Here is a 16,754-nt window from a genome sequence, read left to right as displayed (position 1 = left end):
TCACAACCTGGCTACTACTTTCTAGCTTAGTGACTTTGGGAAATTTTTTTTAACCTGCTAATAACAGTTGCCAACACAAGATAGGTGAGCTACACATGAGCTTATTATTCTTTCTCACCAGGATACAGCTAGAGCTTCTCCCCCAGCAAACTTTGATGTAGTCCACTGGCCAGAGATATGGTGTCAGCCAGAGTATGGCCACTGAAAGATATACAATGTGGGTTCCAGTCAGTTCTCCTAGGTCTGGGTCACCAAGCATGTCTGGGATAAAGGGGAAGACTTCTCTTTACGAACAGGAGAATAAAGGAGATGGACATTGGGGTGACACAGAGTGGGGCTAATGATACTCTGTCCCACAGGTGGCCCCACTGCCCGGACGGGACAGAGTGTCTTGGACGGGACAGCAGCACCCTGTTGCTCCTTCCCTTTCTGTAGCCTTTCCTCCACAATCTCCAGAGTCTGCTTTATGTCACTATCAACTTAGTGACATTGGTGTCTTTGTTGCTGCTTTATTAACAGTGATATTGGCTCCTCAGTATTTCTGATGGGGACTGTGTTAAGGGCTTCTAATACGTAATCTTATTCCCTCACCACATGGTGAACAAATTCCCTGCTGGCAAGGATGTCTGGGAGCAGAACCTTTCTGAACGGACCCTGTGCCTTCCACTCCCAACGTGGTCCAGACCCTCACAGAGCCTCATCCGAACAACTTACTGCCCCCCCCTGAGCACTCTTTCTCCTCCAGAATCTCCCCTCCAATCACTTCTCCCTGCAGCTGTCAGGGGACATTTCTAAAGTGTGTTCTGGTGCTTCCCAGGTGAATCTGGGGAAGAGCATGTGCATTTGGAGGATTTCATCATTGCACCTTTTTGTTTTAGTAGAATACCACTTGACTATTTGATTACGGTAACATCGAGGACATACTATTTTGAAATGATTCACCTCAAATGCCAGAGGCACCAGGTGGGGCAGCGCTGGCTTGTGCAGCGTCAGGTTGGCCTTGGAGGCCGGACTCGCTCTGTTCCTTCCTGAGCCTCCGCAGTTCAGCTGTCCACAGGACAGGAGCTAATGTGGATGACAAGTGGAAGGAGTGTGACGACAAAGCTGATGTCACCCTTTAGAGAGGAATGAGGCAGTGCCTGAAAGTGCATCTTGGCCTCCAGGTGTCTCTCCAGACAACAGCTGTGGAAGAGTCCCTGTGTTCGTAACATTTTGTCTGACAGCTTCTGTAAAAGTTCAGCTATTCATTATTTAGGTAATTCGAAGAGCATGTTGCCGATCACCCTCAAAATAGAGCCTTGTTGCCTCCTCTAGGTGGTCCTTATGCCTCAGAGGGGAGAAGGGGCACCCAGCTTGGAAGGAAGCAGCATACAGGGGAGATGCATTTCATGGTGGTCATTTCCCCTTGATATGTAAGATCCAAACATCAAATCATACTATAGCTTTACTCTTTAATTCCTTTTCTGTAGCTTATGTTCTAATTCCTCCAGACTTCTGTCCCATTTGTCTTGAGAAATTCTCAATATAATTTTCTTAAAAGTCACTACTTAATGATTGCTAGAATAAACCCCAGGCATTGGTAGTACTGGCTCGTTTTCATCTGTTGAAAGTTGAGTGGCTTTTAAACTTTTGATGATGTCACACAAAGAAAAATTAATTTTAGGTCAGAACTTAGCACACACACTCATATCTGTATGTAACTGAAATAAATTTCTCAAAACAGTACTTGCTCAATATTTCATGTGAGACACTAATATTTTCTCTTCCATTATTTTTAATTTTTTTAAAAAAGCTTCTTGTGAACTACTCTACCTTAATGTAAAGCTCCACTATTCCGTGCAGTCATTGTACCTTGCAGGAAGTGCCAGCTCTCTGATGCACCTTCCTAATGAGCCTTTCTGGCCCCTGCTTGCCCTGTGAGCACCCTCCCTGCTTCCAGTGCCTTTCTTCCCATGTGGTCCTGCGCTCTCTTTCTCGGCCTCCTTGGGAAATGCACGGCCCTCGCCTCATTTACCCATGATCTCTGTGGTCATTAGTGTGCAGTGAGATTCAGATCACGTCCTTCAAGTGCAGTTCTGACCTAAAGAAAGACTTTGCTGTTTTTGTAATGTGTTCTTTGTGAATTTGAGTCTCATTCATTTGTGAAGACAACTGAGCCTGGTGTGCACTCGGTACTGGCAGCTCTGGCCCAGTGTTTGCGCAGGAAGCCTGGGGAAATGCCCCAGCGCCATAATAGGGTTCACTGGCACTGCCAGAATAGTCCCAGCATTGGGTTCCAGTGGCATTGACACCAAACCCCTTCTTATTTAAAAGGGAATAGTTTTTTAAAAGCAGGGAGAGGCACACTTTCCCTTCAGGGAACACATCTGTGCCATTCCCTTGCCCCCTCCTCCTGTCCACACCTCAGCACGTATCCTCCAAGGGACCCCATGAGTCTTCCAATCAGGGGACCAAGGGGCAGCAACAGCTCGTCCCAGGCTAACCCCCTGAACCTGTCTCCAAGGCCCCTTTTCTCTGACTTCCCAGTGAGCCAAAGCACCCAGCCTAGGCTCCCCTGTTGCTTCTTCTATGCCCTTCCTTGTTTCACTGTTTTTGCTGTGGTCAATAAATTCTTGCTTGCTTTTCTAAATAAATAAATAAATGCAGGGAGGGGTGGTCCTGAATATAGTTAATCATCGTTTAGAGAGCAAGCGCTAAAAGAAAGTGTTGGTATATTTATTTCACTTTTCATGTACTGCAATACAAATTTTTTTTTACCTTCTATGACAGGTTTCAGGGGGTCTGTTTTGTGTTATCATGACATTGGAAAAATATTTGATGGTTTGTCAGAAGGGAACATTTATAATTGGTACTAACCTGTACATTTTCAGCCTCTAGAATAGTGTGACAGGTAATTGAGGTTGAAATTAATAGCTTTTTCCACTTAAAAATAAGTTCAATAAATGCCAGTATTCACTGTATGAGTTAAACTAATTGGGGTTTTGTAATCACTTCTAGGTAACATAAAGCTTGATGAAAATAATTTTGTAGGGGAAATTACTAAAAATTGATTTGCTGTAACATGTTTTTTATTTTATTGGTGTAAAATGTCATTCTGTGGCATGACGACCTAAGGAGATGGTGATGGCCTCAAATGTCTCTACAGGGCCTGCAGGTGGGGATCCCCCCTCCTGGCATGCTGTTTCTACCTTGTTACTGTCACACCCAGGTGTCCTTGAGACATGCCTGCTTCTCATCTCGCACAAAAGTCACTAGTTGGCCCTCTGAACCCCTACTAAGCTCTTCTGTGGTATTGAAGACATGTTTTAAAATTGGTATAGTGCCATTAACCTAAGTGGTTTACATTACCTACAATTTCTTCGGTTTGAGCAACAGTGGGATGTGTTGAAAGCAGGTCTCACCAACACGTTCCACTGACGGACGAAACCCTAGTTTAAGCCCATTCCTTTGGACCATGTGCTGTTCTAGACTTGATCCCTATTTTATTTTAAAAATTCTTTTATTTTAGTCATCCTTGATGCCTACCAGAAATAAGGGCCTTGTGTGTACTTTAATCCTGAGATTGTTCCATCTTTGGCGGTTTTATAAATTGTTTTTCAATGCAATGGGAAGACTCGTTAAGGTACAAGTGAGGTTGCCTCAGGCCTCGGGGATTCAGCAAAACTCATTGGAGGGAAGAAGTAGAGTCCAAACCAGAGGTGGTGTTAACAGTAACATAGTAAATGGCATTTTCACAGGACTCCCCACCCAAGTCTCAGCAAACTGTGCTCTCGACCTCGACCATGGAGAGCCACCATCCCAGTAAGATGCTCCTTCGCTGTTGTGGCCTGACGTGGCAGGTGCCTCTTATGGTGCTTGAACAAAGCTGAGCCATTTGATCAGTTTAGAATTCCTAACATCTCCCCAGAAAAACAGCATGGGCATGCAGCTGTTATGTGGATTTTTGTTGCAGTGCACTGAGGTTAACGATGGATGAATGGCCTTTTAATGGTATCAGGTTATGACCGGAGCTCTGAGTGGGGTGATCTCCTTTTGGCAGTTGCATCCCGTCTCCGTTTCTTTCCCAGCATCAACAGCAGTAGCAGGAGAGGGGACAGGTAGCAATTAGGTAGACTGGCAATTTATGGTCAGTAGTCAACACACTTCTTGTTTTCATTTTTTATTGGAGAGTTAACTGATAATTATACTAGTTTTGTAATTATAAATAAACTGGCCAAATTGGGCCTGGAATGCTCCCTAACTCTTTGGACAGCAAAGCTGCCTTCCTTTTTTGAGCCTTCTGCAGGCTGCTTCTTTTGTTAAGATCTACAGCATTGCCGGCCATTGTGGTTTAGTGGTTGAGCGTCAACCTTTGAACCAGGAGGTCATGGTTTGATTCCCCGTTAGAACCCATACCCAGGTTGCAAGCTCAATCCCCAGAAGGGGGCGTGCAGGAAAGTCAGGTAATCATTGATTCTCTCTCATCATTGATGTTTTTTATCTCTCTCCCTTAACCGTCCTCTCTAAAATCAATAAAAATATATTTTTTAAAAAAGATATACAGCATTTATTGGCACCTTCTACCCTTGTGCTAGATGAGGTATATCCATGGCAACCCATAGCAAATGTACCTAAGAAAACAAATGAGAATCTCATCACAAGGATTGGGCTAATCTCATGCTTCCTGCACACCCAACCAGCAGTAACTTTGATTTTCCATTATCCTTCACGCATCGTTTAGAGGAGACAGATAGCTTTCTAGTTAATTACATTTTTAAAATTACCTGAAAGGAAATCCTAAGCCGGAGCAAATCATGTCACTAACTCTCATTTATATTTATCTGCTGCTGCTTTTTAAATACAAGAAGAGACGTTTTCCAAGTACATTTGAGAAGTGGTCTCCATAAATGGTAAAAGTCCATGGCAAACTAGTAAAGAGTGTAAATAAGAGCCCAGATTCAGAGAGAGAGTTCTGGCCTCAAGGTGGCTGTGGGACAGGGCTTGCCAGGTTTTAGGCATTTCTGAATGTGGTAGGTGCCACTGCCTGGTTTTATAGGAGGGTCATAGAAGTCCTTGTGTCTGGTTTGTGCCTAGGGCCAGGGCAGGACTATGACACATGGCACTCTAACAGCAGGACATAGTGCAAACAACTTGTCAGACACCCCATGGGCCAGGTCATGACCCCTGAACTGAGTTACGTCTTCCCAGGTGTATCCCAGAGCCTGAAGAGGCACCTGTGAGAATTTCTCTGAGTGAATTTCATCTGAGTCTATTTAAGTCAGAAAGATCTGTGCTGTGTAGTAGATGGAGAGGGGAAGAAGCATGGTGGGTCTACAATTTAACCAGTAACTAATCCATGAACTTGGATTCTGAAGCAATGTACTTACTAGATTGAAAGTTTGAGGCCATTTTTTATGATAAGTAATGTATACGATTTATTAATAACTAGATTGTGCACTCTTGCCCTAGACTCTCCCTGAGCTCTTTAGTTTATAGCACTTGATCAATAAATTCCGGATGGGCAAAAGTAGGCTTACAGTTGTAAGTATGTGAGACACAGTTTATGCTTGCATTATTATTTATTAACCATTTTATAATTTTCCAGATGAACAACTGTCAACCTCCTTTTGCCACACCCTGTATTTGTTAAAATGTCCCCAACCTGTCTTTACTTGTCTTCTCTTTAAATTGGTACAGCTGTGACCCCCAAGTCTCGGTCAACCTGAGTGACACTTTTTTAACAATCATATGCTCCTCAGGTCCAACAGATGACCTATCACTGTTCTAAACTGATCAAATGTCTCAGCTTTGTTCAGACACCAGAAGAGGCACCTGCCATGTTGGGCCACAACAACGAAGCAGGCCCTGTGCCAAGACCACACCTTGTCCTCGCAGCAACCAGAGAATATAGGCACTATTAATAGACCTACTTCATTGGTGGGGAGCCTGGTGACCAGGAAGACCTGTGACCTGCTACAGGCTCCTATCTGGGTAGGCTGGTTTGAGTCCAGGCTCTTAACCTAGTAATCTTTGGTCCCATATCTCAATATCAGGCAGGAAAGCAAGGCAGTCCACCAGTAAGATACTGGGATGGTAGCTCTCCACAGTCGAGGTTGAGAGCACAGTTTGCTGAGACTTAGGTAGTGGACATCCTATAAAGTCTCGGGCATCTAAAGGTCGGGTGTATGGGGCCTGGGCTCACCTGTCTCCCAGATGACAGCTGTCTGTGCCTCATCTGGGCCATCTGCCTTGACCCATGCCCATGGCACCGTAGTGTCAGGCCTGGACCTTTGTCTCTGTCTGTAAAGAAATATTTAAGAATGCTGACACTGAAATCGATGGGAACATTAACTCTCTGCTCTCTTCTCAACAGACACGAGACGACTTCCTGGGACAGGTGGACGTGCCCCTTAATCATCTCCCGGTGAGGATGGTTACCTGCTTTCTATTGCCTGTTGTGAGCAGTGACTTCTCATTGTTTGCAGCTGGATATATTTTCAGAGTAATATTTCCTCAACACAGTGGAGAATGCTGAAATAAAGAGCCCTAGTTTTTTCCCCCCAGAAAGTGGTCTTTTCATGGGGATAGGAAAGAATCAAGTGTATCTGAATCTCCAAGTATGCCAATCAGTGTCACCTGCATCTTGCTCTTCTGCTCTTTCATCTTCCTTTGTCAATTCATGCAAAACAGCTCCCTTCCTCTGTCAGACCCCTCCTAGTCACTGGGGTGTTTTTGCTTTCAAATTCATCCTCTGTATCTAATGAAACATGTGTTCCCTTCGTCTAGAGCTGCACATGCTATTTCTGTGGCCTACATTTCTACAAGCTGGTGGTGCCCAGAATTTGCTATATGGCTTTCTCGGTCAGCATAGACAAAAGATACTGTTGCTTTTGAATGAACTTGTCACTCAGCGTTAGAAATAGGAGTTAGCATGTGTAGTGTGGCTACCAATTCCCTCTGCTCAGATGAGCAGCAAAACATTTAGATCTATTGACAAATATCTGAGGCGATATAGACAGACTGTGGGGACAAGACCCTGAGGCCTTGGTGAATAGTAGATCACCTCATATTCCAGCTTTGCTTTTCCATATTGTTCCACCCTTCCTCTGGCTCTTGGGCAACACAAAGTGATTGAAATAGCAGCCAAGAGAGGATAAGTCAAATGGTTCACATTGAGGTTACAGGTAATTACCAGCCATACCCTGTTTGACCTTGAAGGCATAGAAATAATTTTCAGTTTATTATAAGCAAAGGAAGAAACCATTGGCAGTTTAAAGCAGAGAATGACAAATAGATAACATCTATATATATATAAAAGGCTAATATGCTAAGTGTCCTTCTGACTGGTAGCTATGATGCACGCTGACCACCAGGGGACAGATGCTAAACGCAGGAGCTGCTGAGCTACAGTGACTTGGCAGCAGCAGTTCTCGGGTGATGCACCCCGAAACCAGAGAGGAGGGAGCCCGATTCCTCGTGGGGCCTTGCGATTCCACCTTCGGCCGTGGGTTATGTTGTTGCTGGGGCACTGTTGGCCCTGAATCTGGTTTATTGCACACTTGGGTTTGAGTTCCACACCCTGTACGACAGCAACTTTGCAGAGTGCCCTCTCACACTCTGGGACCCCTCGGGGGATGTCAGAGAGTTGGTTTCAGCCCAGTCCCCACAGGCCAGGCCAAGGGATCCCACCTGCCAGAGAGACCCAGCTCACTGTGCAGACACCCTTCGAGTCACGGTGGGGAGGGACCTGTGGGAGGTTGGCTCCAGGGTATGTCCTGCCCCTCTCGCCCAGTCCCGCCCCGCCAGACCTGCTCCACCTGCCACCTTCTAATTAATTTCCTTTCAATGTGCACAAATCTGTGCACCAGGTCACTAGTTGCAAATATAAATGCATGCACACACACACCCCTCTCATACAAAAATAAATCATTGTGGTCTTTTTTGTTACAGAAGTAAATATTCTAAATTGTGTTTCATTAAAGAGCCTAGGTTTTTGATATTTTACTATTTAATTAATGAAATAGTAACAGTTATTTTTCTAATTTCCTGCTTGCTTTAAGCACAATCTTTTGATTTCTTCTTTTAAAAATGGATAAATGTTACAATTGCATTCCTAGCTTCGTGAAATAAGCAGCAGCAAAAGGTAGATTGATGGTGCCATCTAGGACGATCTCTGTGGAGGAGATAACCTTTCATTTGTCTAGGCCAGGGGTGGGCAAACTTTTTGACTCGAGGGCCACAATGGGTTCTTAAACTGGACCAGAGGGCCGGAACAAAAGCATGGATGGAGTGTTTGTGTAAACTAATATAAATTCAAAGTAAAGGAGCGGAGGGGAGAGCAAGAGAACCGGATAAAACAGCCGGATCCGGCCCGCGGGCCGTAGTTTGCCCAAGGCTGGTCTAGGCTGATGACATGACACTTTAATGTTAAAGTAAAATTATTGCCTTCACAGATTAGATCTTGCATACTTTCCTGTTAACTCCATCTTTAGGTTTCTTGGATGACCCCTGGTTCTCTGGCGTTAATCAGTGTGAGAGATTGAGGCCTCCACCCTGCTGTTAGGAATTATGCTTGGCATTGACCACTATCATTTTGTCATTTGTCTAAGGCCGGGTTGGCTCCTAAAAACGGATGTTGATAGTGACATCTAGTGGATCTTGAGTGACTGAAGTCTGGGACCTATAAAATATTAAATAATTGTCCAAGTAACTGGTTGAGGAACCAACACTATCTTTGCTGTTCCCACATTCTAAAATGAAAATGTACTCTCTGTAATCCAGTCTGGTGTACCTAACAATACAGTATCTCAGGGGTGTTGAAACTTACTTTTTCTTCCTGCAGACAGAAGACCCAACCATGGAGCGACCCTACACGTTTAAGGACTTTCTCCTCAGACCAAGAAGGTGAGGCCTCAGGGGCAGGGGTCCATTATGCCTTGGTTTTCTCTGAGGAAGATTTAGCAACTTTTCCTGTTTTACCTTTTTCAAAAGTCACCATAAATATGAAAGATATAACCAAGCCATATCCTTTATAACGAATGTTCTTCTATATCACACAGTCATAAATCTCGAGTTAAGGGATTCTTGCGATTGAAAATGGCCTATATGCCAAAAAACGGAGGCCAAGATGAAGAAAACAGTGAGCAGAGGGAAGATATGGAGGTAAGAGCATCAGGCCTTGGTCTCTCTTCCTTGCCTTAGATCATATGACTATTTCATCGTAAGATTTTATTATTTAAGGAAATAAAAGTTTATAAAGCTTTTAAATATGAAAAAACTTAAAAGTGCTCGTGAATCTGTCTTTGATCATCTACCAGTATGTTTGTTTTTAGTAAAAAAGATGAACTTTTCATCTTACAACACTAATAATTGAATTTCTCTTTATAAAATGCTAAACTCATATTTTATTAATAGCCCACCCCTATGTGAATTCTTCCCACATATTTAATTCTGTTATTACTTTGGACTCTCAGCTCTTTGTAAATTCCACTTGGCAATTGGAATTGCTTCAAAGTGGATCAAGTGATTTAGAAAATCTTTCCCAGGTCTCTCACTCATTTGGCCCACAGGTGACAGCGTGCATCAGGCAAGCTTTCCTCTAGAAATGCCATTTTGGAATGAGCTGTCAGGGCAGTTTTCTTTCTTTCCCTCCTGGCCTCGCTGCCTTTCAACTTGCTAGTCACATACCTAATCCATGGGTCCTATTGTACCTTCTCAGCACATCCTTCAGACAGTGCTGTTTTGTTAGAGTCTCCTCTTGTCCTGAAAATGTCCACTAAACAAGGCCTCTCTATGGCTTGTTTTACACATCTGTTTGCAGCTGTTGCATATACGCGACATGTGATTATGAGGGCAAGTCAACTGAGTCTCCCTCGGACCCAGAGGTCGGATTTCCAGGCAGTATTTCATCTGTGAGCTTTCATCTGTGAGGAGGAGTGAAGTGGGAGGTAGACAGTCATGAATATCAAGCACATCCACAGATTCTTATCTCAAATCCAAGGAATTTTTTTACACTCTTCTAACCTTCCAACTGTAGTAACCCGTGAATTACTTCATTTTCCAGTGACTTTACTAGGGGATGTTAGGAAGGAATACTTAATGCCTAAAATATGTGTTGCAAAAATGTAACTGGTACCATGAAGCCTGTTTATGTGGCCCCAGCGAGTAGGGGGTGTAAGTAGAATGCCACAGCATTCAGACATCTCTGGCTCCTGGGATTGTACTGGATGGGGAATGTGAGCTTCACCCCCAAAGCCAACCTTCAGGGACAGCTTCTCTCCTGGTCACTGGTGCTGCAATTTTTTAGAACACATGCAGTGTGGCTTATCTCCCAGCTCCCCTTTGCCTTTGGGAGGTGTTGAAAGGATGGCAGCTGTAACATGACCCATGTCAGTGCCCTGGCTTTGTACAGCCTTGGAGGCTTCCGGGTCAAAATAACGAATATTCAATGTGGAAGGAGTAGAATGTGACTTAGGAACACAGCAGACAGCACATTACCAACTCTATGGCTCCTTCTAGTATAGTCATCTTAAGGCAAAATGGCCACAGTTAGTTGGCTAGTGCTCAAAATATTTTAATACCCTCATAGAATTGGGGAGTTTTTTTGCCCCTTTTGGGGAATTTCTTCAAATGTGGTACATGAAGCCACTGCAGGAGCCAGAGAGCAGCGGAACAAGGACACAGGGGGCACTGTGAGTATCTTTTCCTCACCCAAAGATCCAGCCTCATGACCTTCCCTGTGATCTTACTCCACAGCACGGGTGGGAAGTCGTGGACTCGAATGACTCGGCTTCTCAGCACCAGGAGGAGCTTCCTCCTCCTCTGCCCCCTGGCTGGGAAGAGAAAGTGGACAATTTAGGTCGGACTTACTACGTCAATCACAACAACCGGACCACTCAGTGGCACCGACCAACCCTGATGTGAGTACTGTAGGATGGTTAGGAACACACGTCACCATCTGCAGGTAGGGCCAAACGTGGCAGCTCTTTGAGCCGGGCCTGGGAAATACATCTCATGTCTGTAAAAGCATGTGGTAGTGTGGTACCTCAAGGTTCCCCTTCATTGAGTACAAGAGCATGGCAGCCTGTCGGAGTTTGCGTATGATGAGGAAGCCCTTGCCTTTGATCACGTTCTGCTATTTTATGAACTAACTAGAGGCCCAGTGCATGCAATTTGTGTACTTGGGGTGGGGGGGCTCCCTCAGCCCGGCCTGCACCCTCTCACAGTACGGGAGCCCTCGGGGGATGTCCGACTGTGGCTTCCCTTTGGGGAGCGGGCCTAAGGGGCCTAAGCCGCAGTCGGACATCCTTAGCACTGCCGCAGAGGCAGGAGAGGCTCCTACCACCGCCACTGCGCTCGCCAGTTGTGAGCCTGGCTTCTGGCTGAGTGGTGCTCCCCCTGTGGGTACGCACTGACCACCAGGGAGCAGCTCCTGCGTTGAGCGTCTGCCCCCTGGTGGTCAGTGCGCGTTATAGCGACTGGTCGTTCCCCCATTCAGTCAATTTGCAAATTAGCCCTTTATTACATAGGATTGATTTTGTCTGTCTGCTTTATACAGATTCGTAAAATACAAAGCAGAGGTTACATTTCTTAGATTAGTCTTTTCTTTGGTGATATCGTTTCCCTCTTCTTCAGCTTCCTCTTCTCACTAACCCAGAATGGAAAACAACAAGCAAATTGGCCTTGCAGTGTTCTCTTTCCCTTAAGATTTGGGATTTTTATTCCCTTTAATTACTTGATTTAGAAACCCTCTTAAATTTTTTTGTTTTCCCTTTTTGGGAAATTTCTATATCACCCCTTTGATATAATTAGGAACACATGGGAGGGTTGCAAACTCAGAATTAGTAATTACTGCTTATTCTGATCCCTCCCCAACCTCAGGGAGGCAGTACACTGATTACTGTTTTGTTTACTTGGCAATTTTTGGCTTGATGATACCAAATAAACACTAGTTAAACCTCAGCTACTATAAAAAAGATTCGAAGTAGCTTGTTTCTATTTACTTATTTTTTAATTTATCTTGATTGTTGAAAGTATTCAGATGTCCCTTTTTTTCCCCCCCATTGACCCCTTCTACCCCACACCTCCCTCCCCCTTAAACCCAGACCTTCACCACACTATTGTCTGTGTCCATGGGTTATGCATATAAGTTCTTTGGTTAATCTCTTCCCACTCACCCCCACCTTCCCTCTGAGATACATCAGTCTGTTTCATGCTTCTGTGTCTCTGGGTTTATTTTGTTCTTTAAATTCCACATATGAGTGAGATCATGTGATACTTGTCTTTCTGACTGGCTTATTTCACTTAGCTTGTTTTTAAATCACAGTATACCTTAAGACCTAAAACTGTTAATATGCAATAAAAGGTGAAAAACAAAGTATTAAAAGAAGGAAAAGAAAAAATTATTCTAGCAATCATGAGTTCCCTAGCAGCCAAGATAAGGAGATAATTATCAATGAGTTATATAATTTGCAACAGGTACTAAAGGCCAAGTATATCAGGTCAGGTAATTTTCTCCTTAACCCAGACTCTGAAGGAAATTTGCTGATGATATTTTGAAACAAGTGGTATTAGCAATATGATGGATGGATAATGTTGTTGATAACTCTTCTCTTTAGAAACTTAGAAGATATTCTGGGTGGGGAAGGTAGCCAAGAAGTTTGGTCTGTGTTTTGTTGATTTAGAACTAGAGCTTGCAGAGTCTTCATCAACAAATAGCCAGTCCTTCCTAAGCCTCCAGATGGGTTCTTGTGAATATCAGCTGTCCTTGGTCAGCTTTGGACTGCCCAGCATGGACATCAGCTCATTGCCCCCAGGACAACAGAAATATCAGGACATTGGGGTGATGCTACAGCTAAACTCTTTTATTGTAATTTTTTCCCCATGGAAATGATTCAGTGACCTTTTAAATTAAATATTTTTCTATTTTCCTTTGGTTAATGGCCATAGCTGTTAAAACTGTCGTAAGTCCTTTGACTACTCTAGCTATTTGTAGTTTTTTAAAAAAACGAACTCACCTTGAACTTGGTAATATGTAGTGATCAGAAGAATCTTGGTAGCAATAACCCTAAGCAAAACACCATAACCTACCTTTGCTAAACATCATAAGAAAGTACCTTAAAACATAGCACTCTGTGGGGACCAGTATGTCATATGACCTCTGTAGAAAAGTGACCACTAGCAACTCACAAAGGAAGAAATACTTATGGCCAATACATCTATGGAAATTTTTCACTTTCATTAATAATTACCATGTAAATTGACATCTATATTTGGGGGATAAATTGTGATAATTGCAACTTTAGCTACCTCCCAGAGTTGTGAAACTAATGAGGGAATCACTGCAAAAACACTTTATGTGGTTTTCTAAACATACTGTCTTTGGTGGCTGTGTACCAAAGAACTAAACTAAAACAGAAGATGTAGCTTGTGGTAATGCTGGCAAAGCAGGAGCCCAGCAGCAACATGGGAAGATGCAGTTCTTCATCCAAGTACAGGTCCACATGAAGTTTAGGAAAAGTCAGTGACATGATCATCCCCATGCCTGAGGCAGCTGAGCTCCAAGGAGAGGTAGAGCCAGGAAGGACACAGCAGGACTCTGGGTGGAGCTTGTGGAATGGCTCCTTTCCAACAGGTGACGTCTAGAAAGCCAAGAAGAGTTAGGTAAGTAGAGTGGGTTTCCACAGTGACCTCTTGATCCTATCTGTGCTGTTTGAGAATTTGGGGTTCTTTCTCCTTAACTTTATTTGGCTTGGCCTGAAGCCCTCAAGCCTTCCAGAATTAAGGGGTTGTTTTAATTCAGAAATAATTGTTTTCAGAAGTCAGTTTTCACAGAATACTCCAGTACTCTTTGGAGGAAAATTGATATTGAGAAGTCGGTATTAATCGGCTGTATCTGAGAAAATCACAGTGATTACCATTTACCATGTGCTAATCGAGAATTGTGACACTCCTGGTAATTCTCATTTCTTACCTTGTGCCCCAAACTTCAAACCCTCTAAAAATTGTTCACCCTGAAAAAATCTCGGTGCCCTCAGACTGTTTTATAAGGTCTGTCTCCACCCTGTCTCCTCCAGACTCGCCACCACAGTCACAAACATGCAGTGCACCCAAGTGGCCCAATCATGCAAGCTGCTTCCTCATTACTTTCTCTTCTTTTTGTCTCCATGGCTGTGCTACTCCCCTCCCCACCCCTCCAAAAACAGGGGGGAAAAACTAAAACATGCCCTTCCCCAGCTATCACCAGCCTAATGCACCTTCCTTTGGGGAGCCGGACCCCTTTAGGCAGGTGTCCCTGCAAAAACCTTGTGCTTCCCCAGTCTGGCTCAGAGCACAGAATATTCTAATTCCCTGTTGGAGCAGATCTATCCTTTGCACCTGGCACAAAGTCAGAGCTCAGCCAGTGCCTTTAACTGAATGACTGACTACAGATGAGTCACTTCTGAAAGTGATCATAGGCACATGGTTTCCTGAACTGTCTAGGACAGGTTTAGGTCTGGATGCATACTTTAGAACAGAAGGTGACCAGAGAAGACACCCCAACCCCCTCAAGTTTGATGGTGGCTTTTAAAACACTGCTGATTTTAAATTTGTCCTTTTCCTATTTTAACATAAACTGTAGGCTTTTTACTGTAAAAACTACAGTTTTTTAAAAAGGTGGGGAATTACATGAAGATGATAAATGAAGATGAACTTGTTAAAATCACTTAATTTGCACTTACTTTAGCTCTCTAAACTACTTTGTATACCTTTCCCTGTCTTAGCAGTAGTGCAGTAATATAGTCACTAATGTATGTGAATGTAAATGATCTGGCACACTGATCTTAATTGGCACTGAACTTGGTAAATTTGGTTTTTCTTGTCTTTATTCATTTGTACATTTCCCATGAAAGTTAAATGAAGAATACATATGTGAAATTAATGTCTGACAAAAATTGAAATTGCCATTCTTTAAATTTTTTCTGGCCCCAGGTAAAACCATTTTTTTGTTTTAGTTTGTCAGATTAGGAATGTTTCACATGTTTATCTGGCCATTAGTGACCATTTATACTTCCAGTCAGTGTCAACAACTTCTGTTCCAAACCCTCTCATTCAGTTAATTAAATACCATGGTGTGAACATTTTCATGTTAGTACTAAAGACCATAAAAGCCCGTGTTTGGAATTTCAAAATCAGGTATCTGGTTTCCTTATGCTATTTAGTTGTTTCTGGTTCACACAGATTACTAATTATTTGAGCGTGTTGGTTAAAGAAGATTAGCATAATTGATTTTAAATGCCCTTTTAAAAAAAAAAAAACACCAGTTCTTCCAAAATAATGGACTTTTGTATACTTCTGAGAGATACAAAATGCAGAGAGAATAATGAAAACCTTATTCTTTTCAACCTCTCAGAAGTCCCTGTAACAATTCAAGTATGTGTTAGGGCCTGGCACGTGTAGCATGCAAACATTAGTCTCTCTGTTGACTGAATAAATGATAACTGATATTTCAAGTGAAGATTTCAAATTTTAATGAAACTCTTATTTGCAAAATATTTTTAAGGAAAGCCAGTTATTATAAAGTGATATTGCTTTCATCCTCAATAAAAATGGAAAGAGGACAATGTAAAGTTTCCTTTGCCTTCTTAGACACTACTAAAGTATTTTACACATTTTATTAAGGTATTTTGATCATTCTGATCTACTTTTTGTGAGCTTTGTAATACCTTATAATTACTTTTGATGAGCATTGTTTGCTTAAGAAATGAATGCCATATAAAAATAACTGTAGCAACATGAAACCACAAGTAGCAATATTACATTTCCTAATGTATCCCATAGTATCATTTTTATCATTCTGTTTTGGTGGTTTCAGAAATTTTATTAGAATACTTGGGTGTTCCTTGATTGTAATTATTTTCTTTATGGCCATAATTGTCAGTTTTTCTGAAGGTATCTTCATTTAGTGTCCTGTTTTTAGTTTAGTTATACTTTATATAATAAAAGCCTAAGCGACCGTTGCAGCGTAACGACCAGTCACTATGATGTGCACTTACCACCAGGGGGCAGATGCTCAACGCAGGAGCTGCCCCCTGGTGGTCAGTGCGCTCCCACAGGGGGAGTGCTGCTCAGTCAGAAGCCACGCTCACAGCTGGCGAGCACAGCGGCCGTGGCAGGAGCCTCTCCTGCCTCCGTGGCAGCGCTAAGGAGCAGCGAGCAAGCAGACTGTAAGGAGCGAGGGGTCCAGGACTGTGAGAGGGCGTAGGCTGGGCTGAGGGAAACACCAACACCCCCACCCCCCACCATGCACAAATATTGTGCACCAGGCCTCTAGTATTACTATAAAATATGCAGGATATATTTCTGTTAGAGTTCAAAAGTTTGTATATTGGATGTGCAGATACAATAAAACTTCATTAATTCAGATTTTCATAATAAATTATCATTTTAATATGGATTAAATGAAAGCTAACCTTCATCCTACCTCCTTTACCAGTAAAATTAATTGTGTAAAGATACCTATTGGAAGGACTTAAACCATTTCAAGAGTCACCTATTTATTTGCATACAAGGCTGTTAGTTGCAAGCTCTTTACTATTCAGGAGCCCCACAGGCTCTTTATTGGGATGCAGTATTTGTTTGTTTGAATGTTTAAAACCTATGATTTAGGAAACATCTGTAACAAGGGCCCCTAATTAATACTATATTTCAATTAGTCTAAAATAATGTTTTCAAATATTTTGAAATATTAACTTGTGACATCATTTTTGTCAACTGAATATGGTGTCTTATCAAAG

General features: G+C 42.8%; 1 protein-coding gene across 17 annotated transcripts in view; it reads left to right on the top strand.

Annotated features, from left to right (window-relative positions):
- NEDD4L (NEDD4 like E3 ubiquitin protein ligase) overlaps nucleotides 1–16,754 on the top strand; it is a 321,617-nt gene that overhangs the window by 244,250 nt on the left and 60,613 nt on the right. For all 17 annotated transcript variants that reach the window (XM_080686861.1, XM_080686863.1, XM_080686865.1 and 14 more), the window contains 4 exons: nucleotides 6,353–6,403; nucleotides 8,822–8,883; nucleotides 9,039–9,141; nucleotides 10,735–10,898. In XM_080686861.1, the coding sequence (XP_080542987.1) occupies nucleotides 6,353–6,403; nucleotides 8,822–8,883; nucleotides 9,039–9,141; nucleotides 10,735–10,898 (380 nt within the window). The remainder of the gene's footprint in view (nucleotides 1–6,352; nucleotides 6,404–8,821; nucleotides 8,884–9,038; nucleotides 9,142–10,734; nucleotides 10,899–16,754) is intronic.

Source organism: Plecotus auritus, assembly GCF_963455305.1.
Source record: "Plecotus auritus genome assembly, chromosome: 8".
Lineage (NCBI taxonomy): Eukaryota > Metazoa > Chordata > Mammalia > Chiroptera > Vespertilionidae > Plecotus > Plecotus auritus.
Note: the sequence above shows the minus strand (reverse complement) of the source record. Positions and strands in the feature narration are given on the sequence as shown.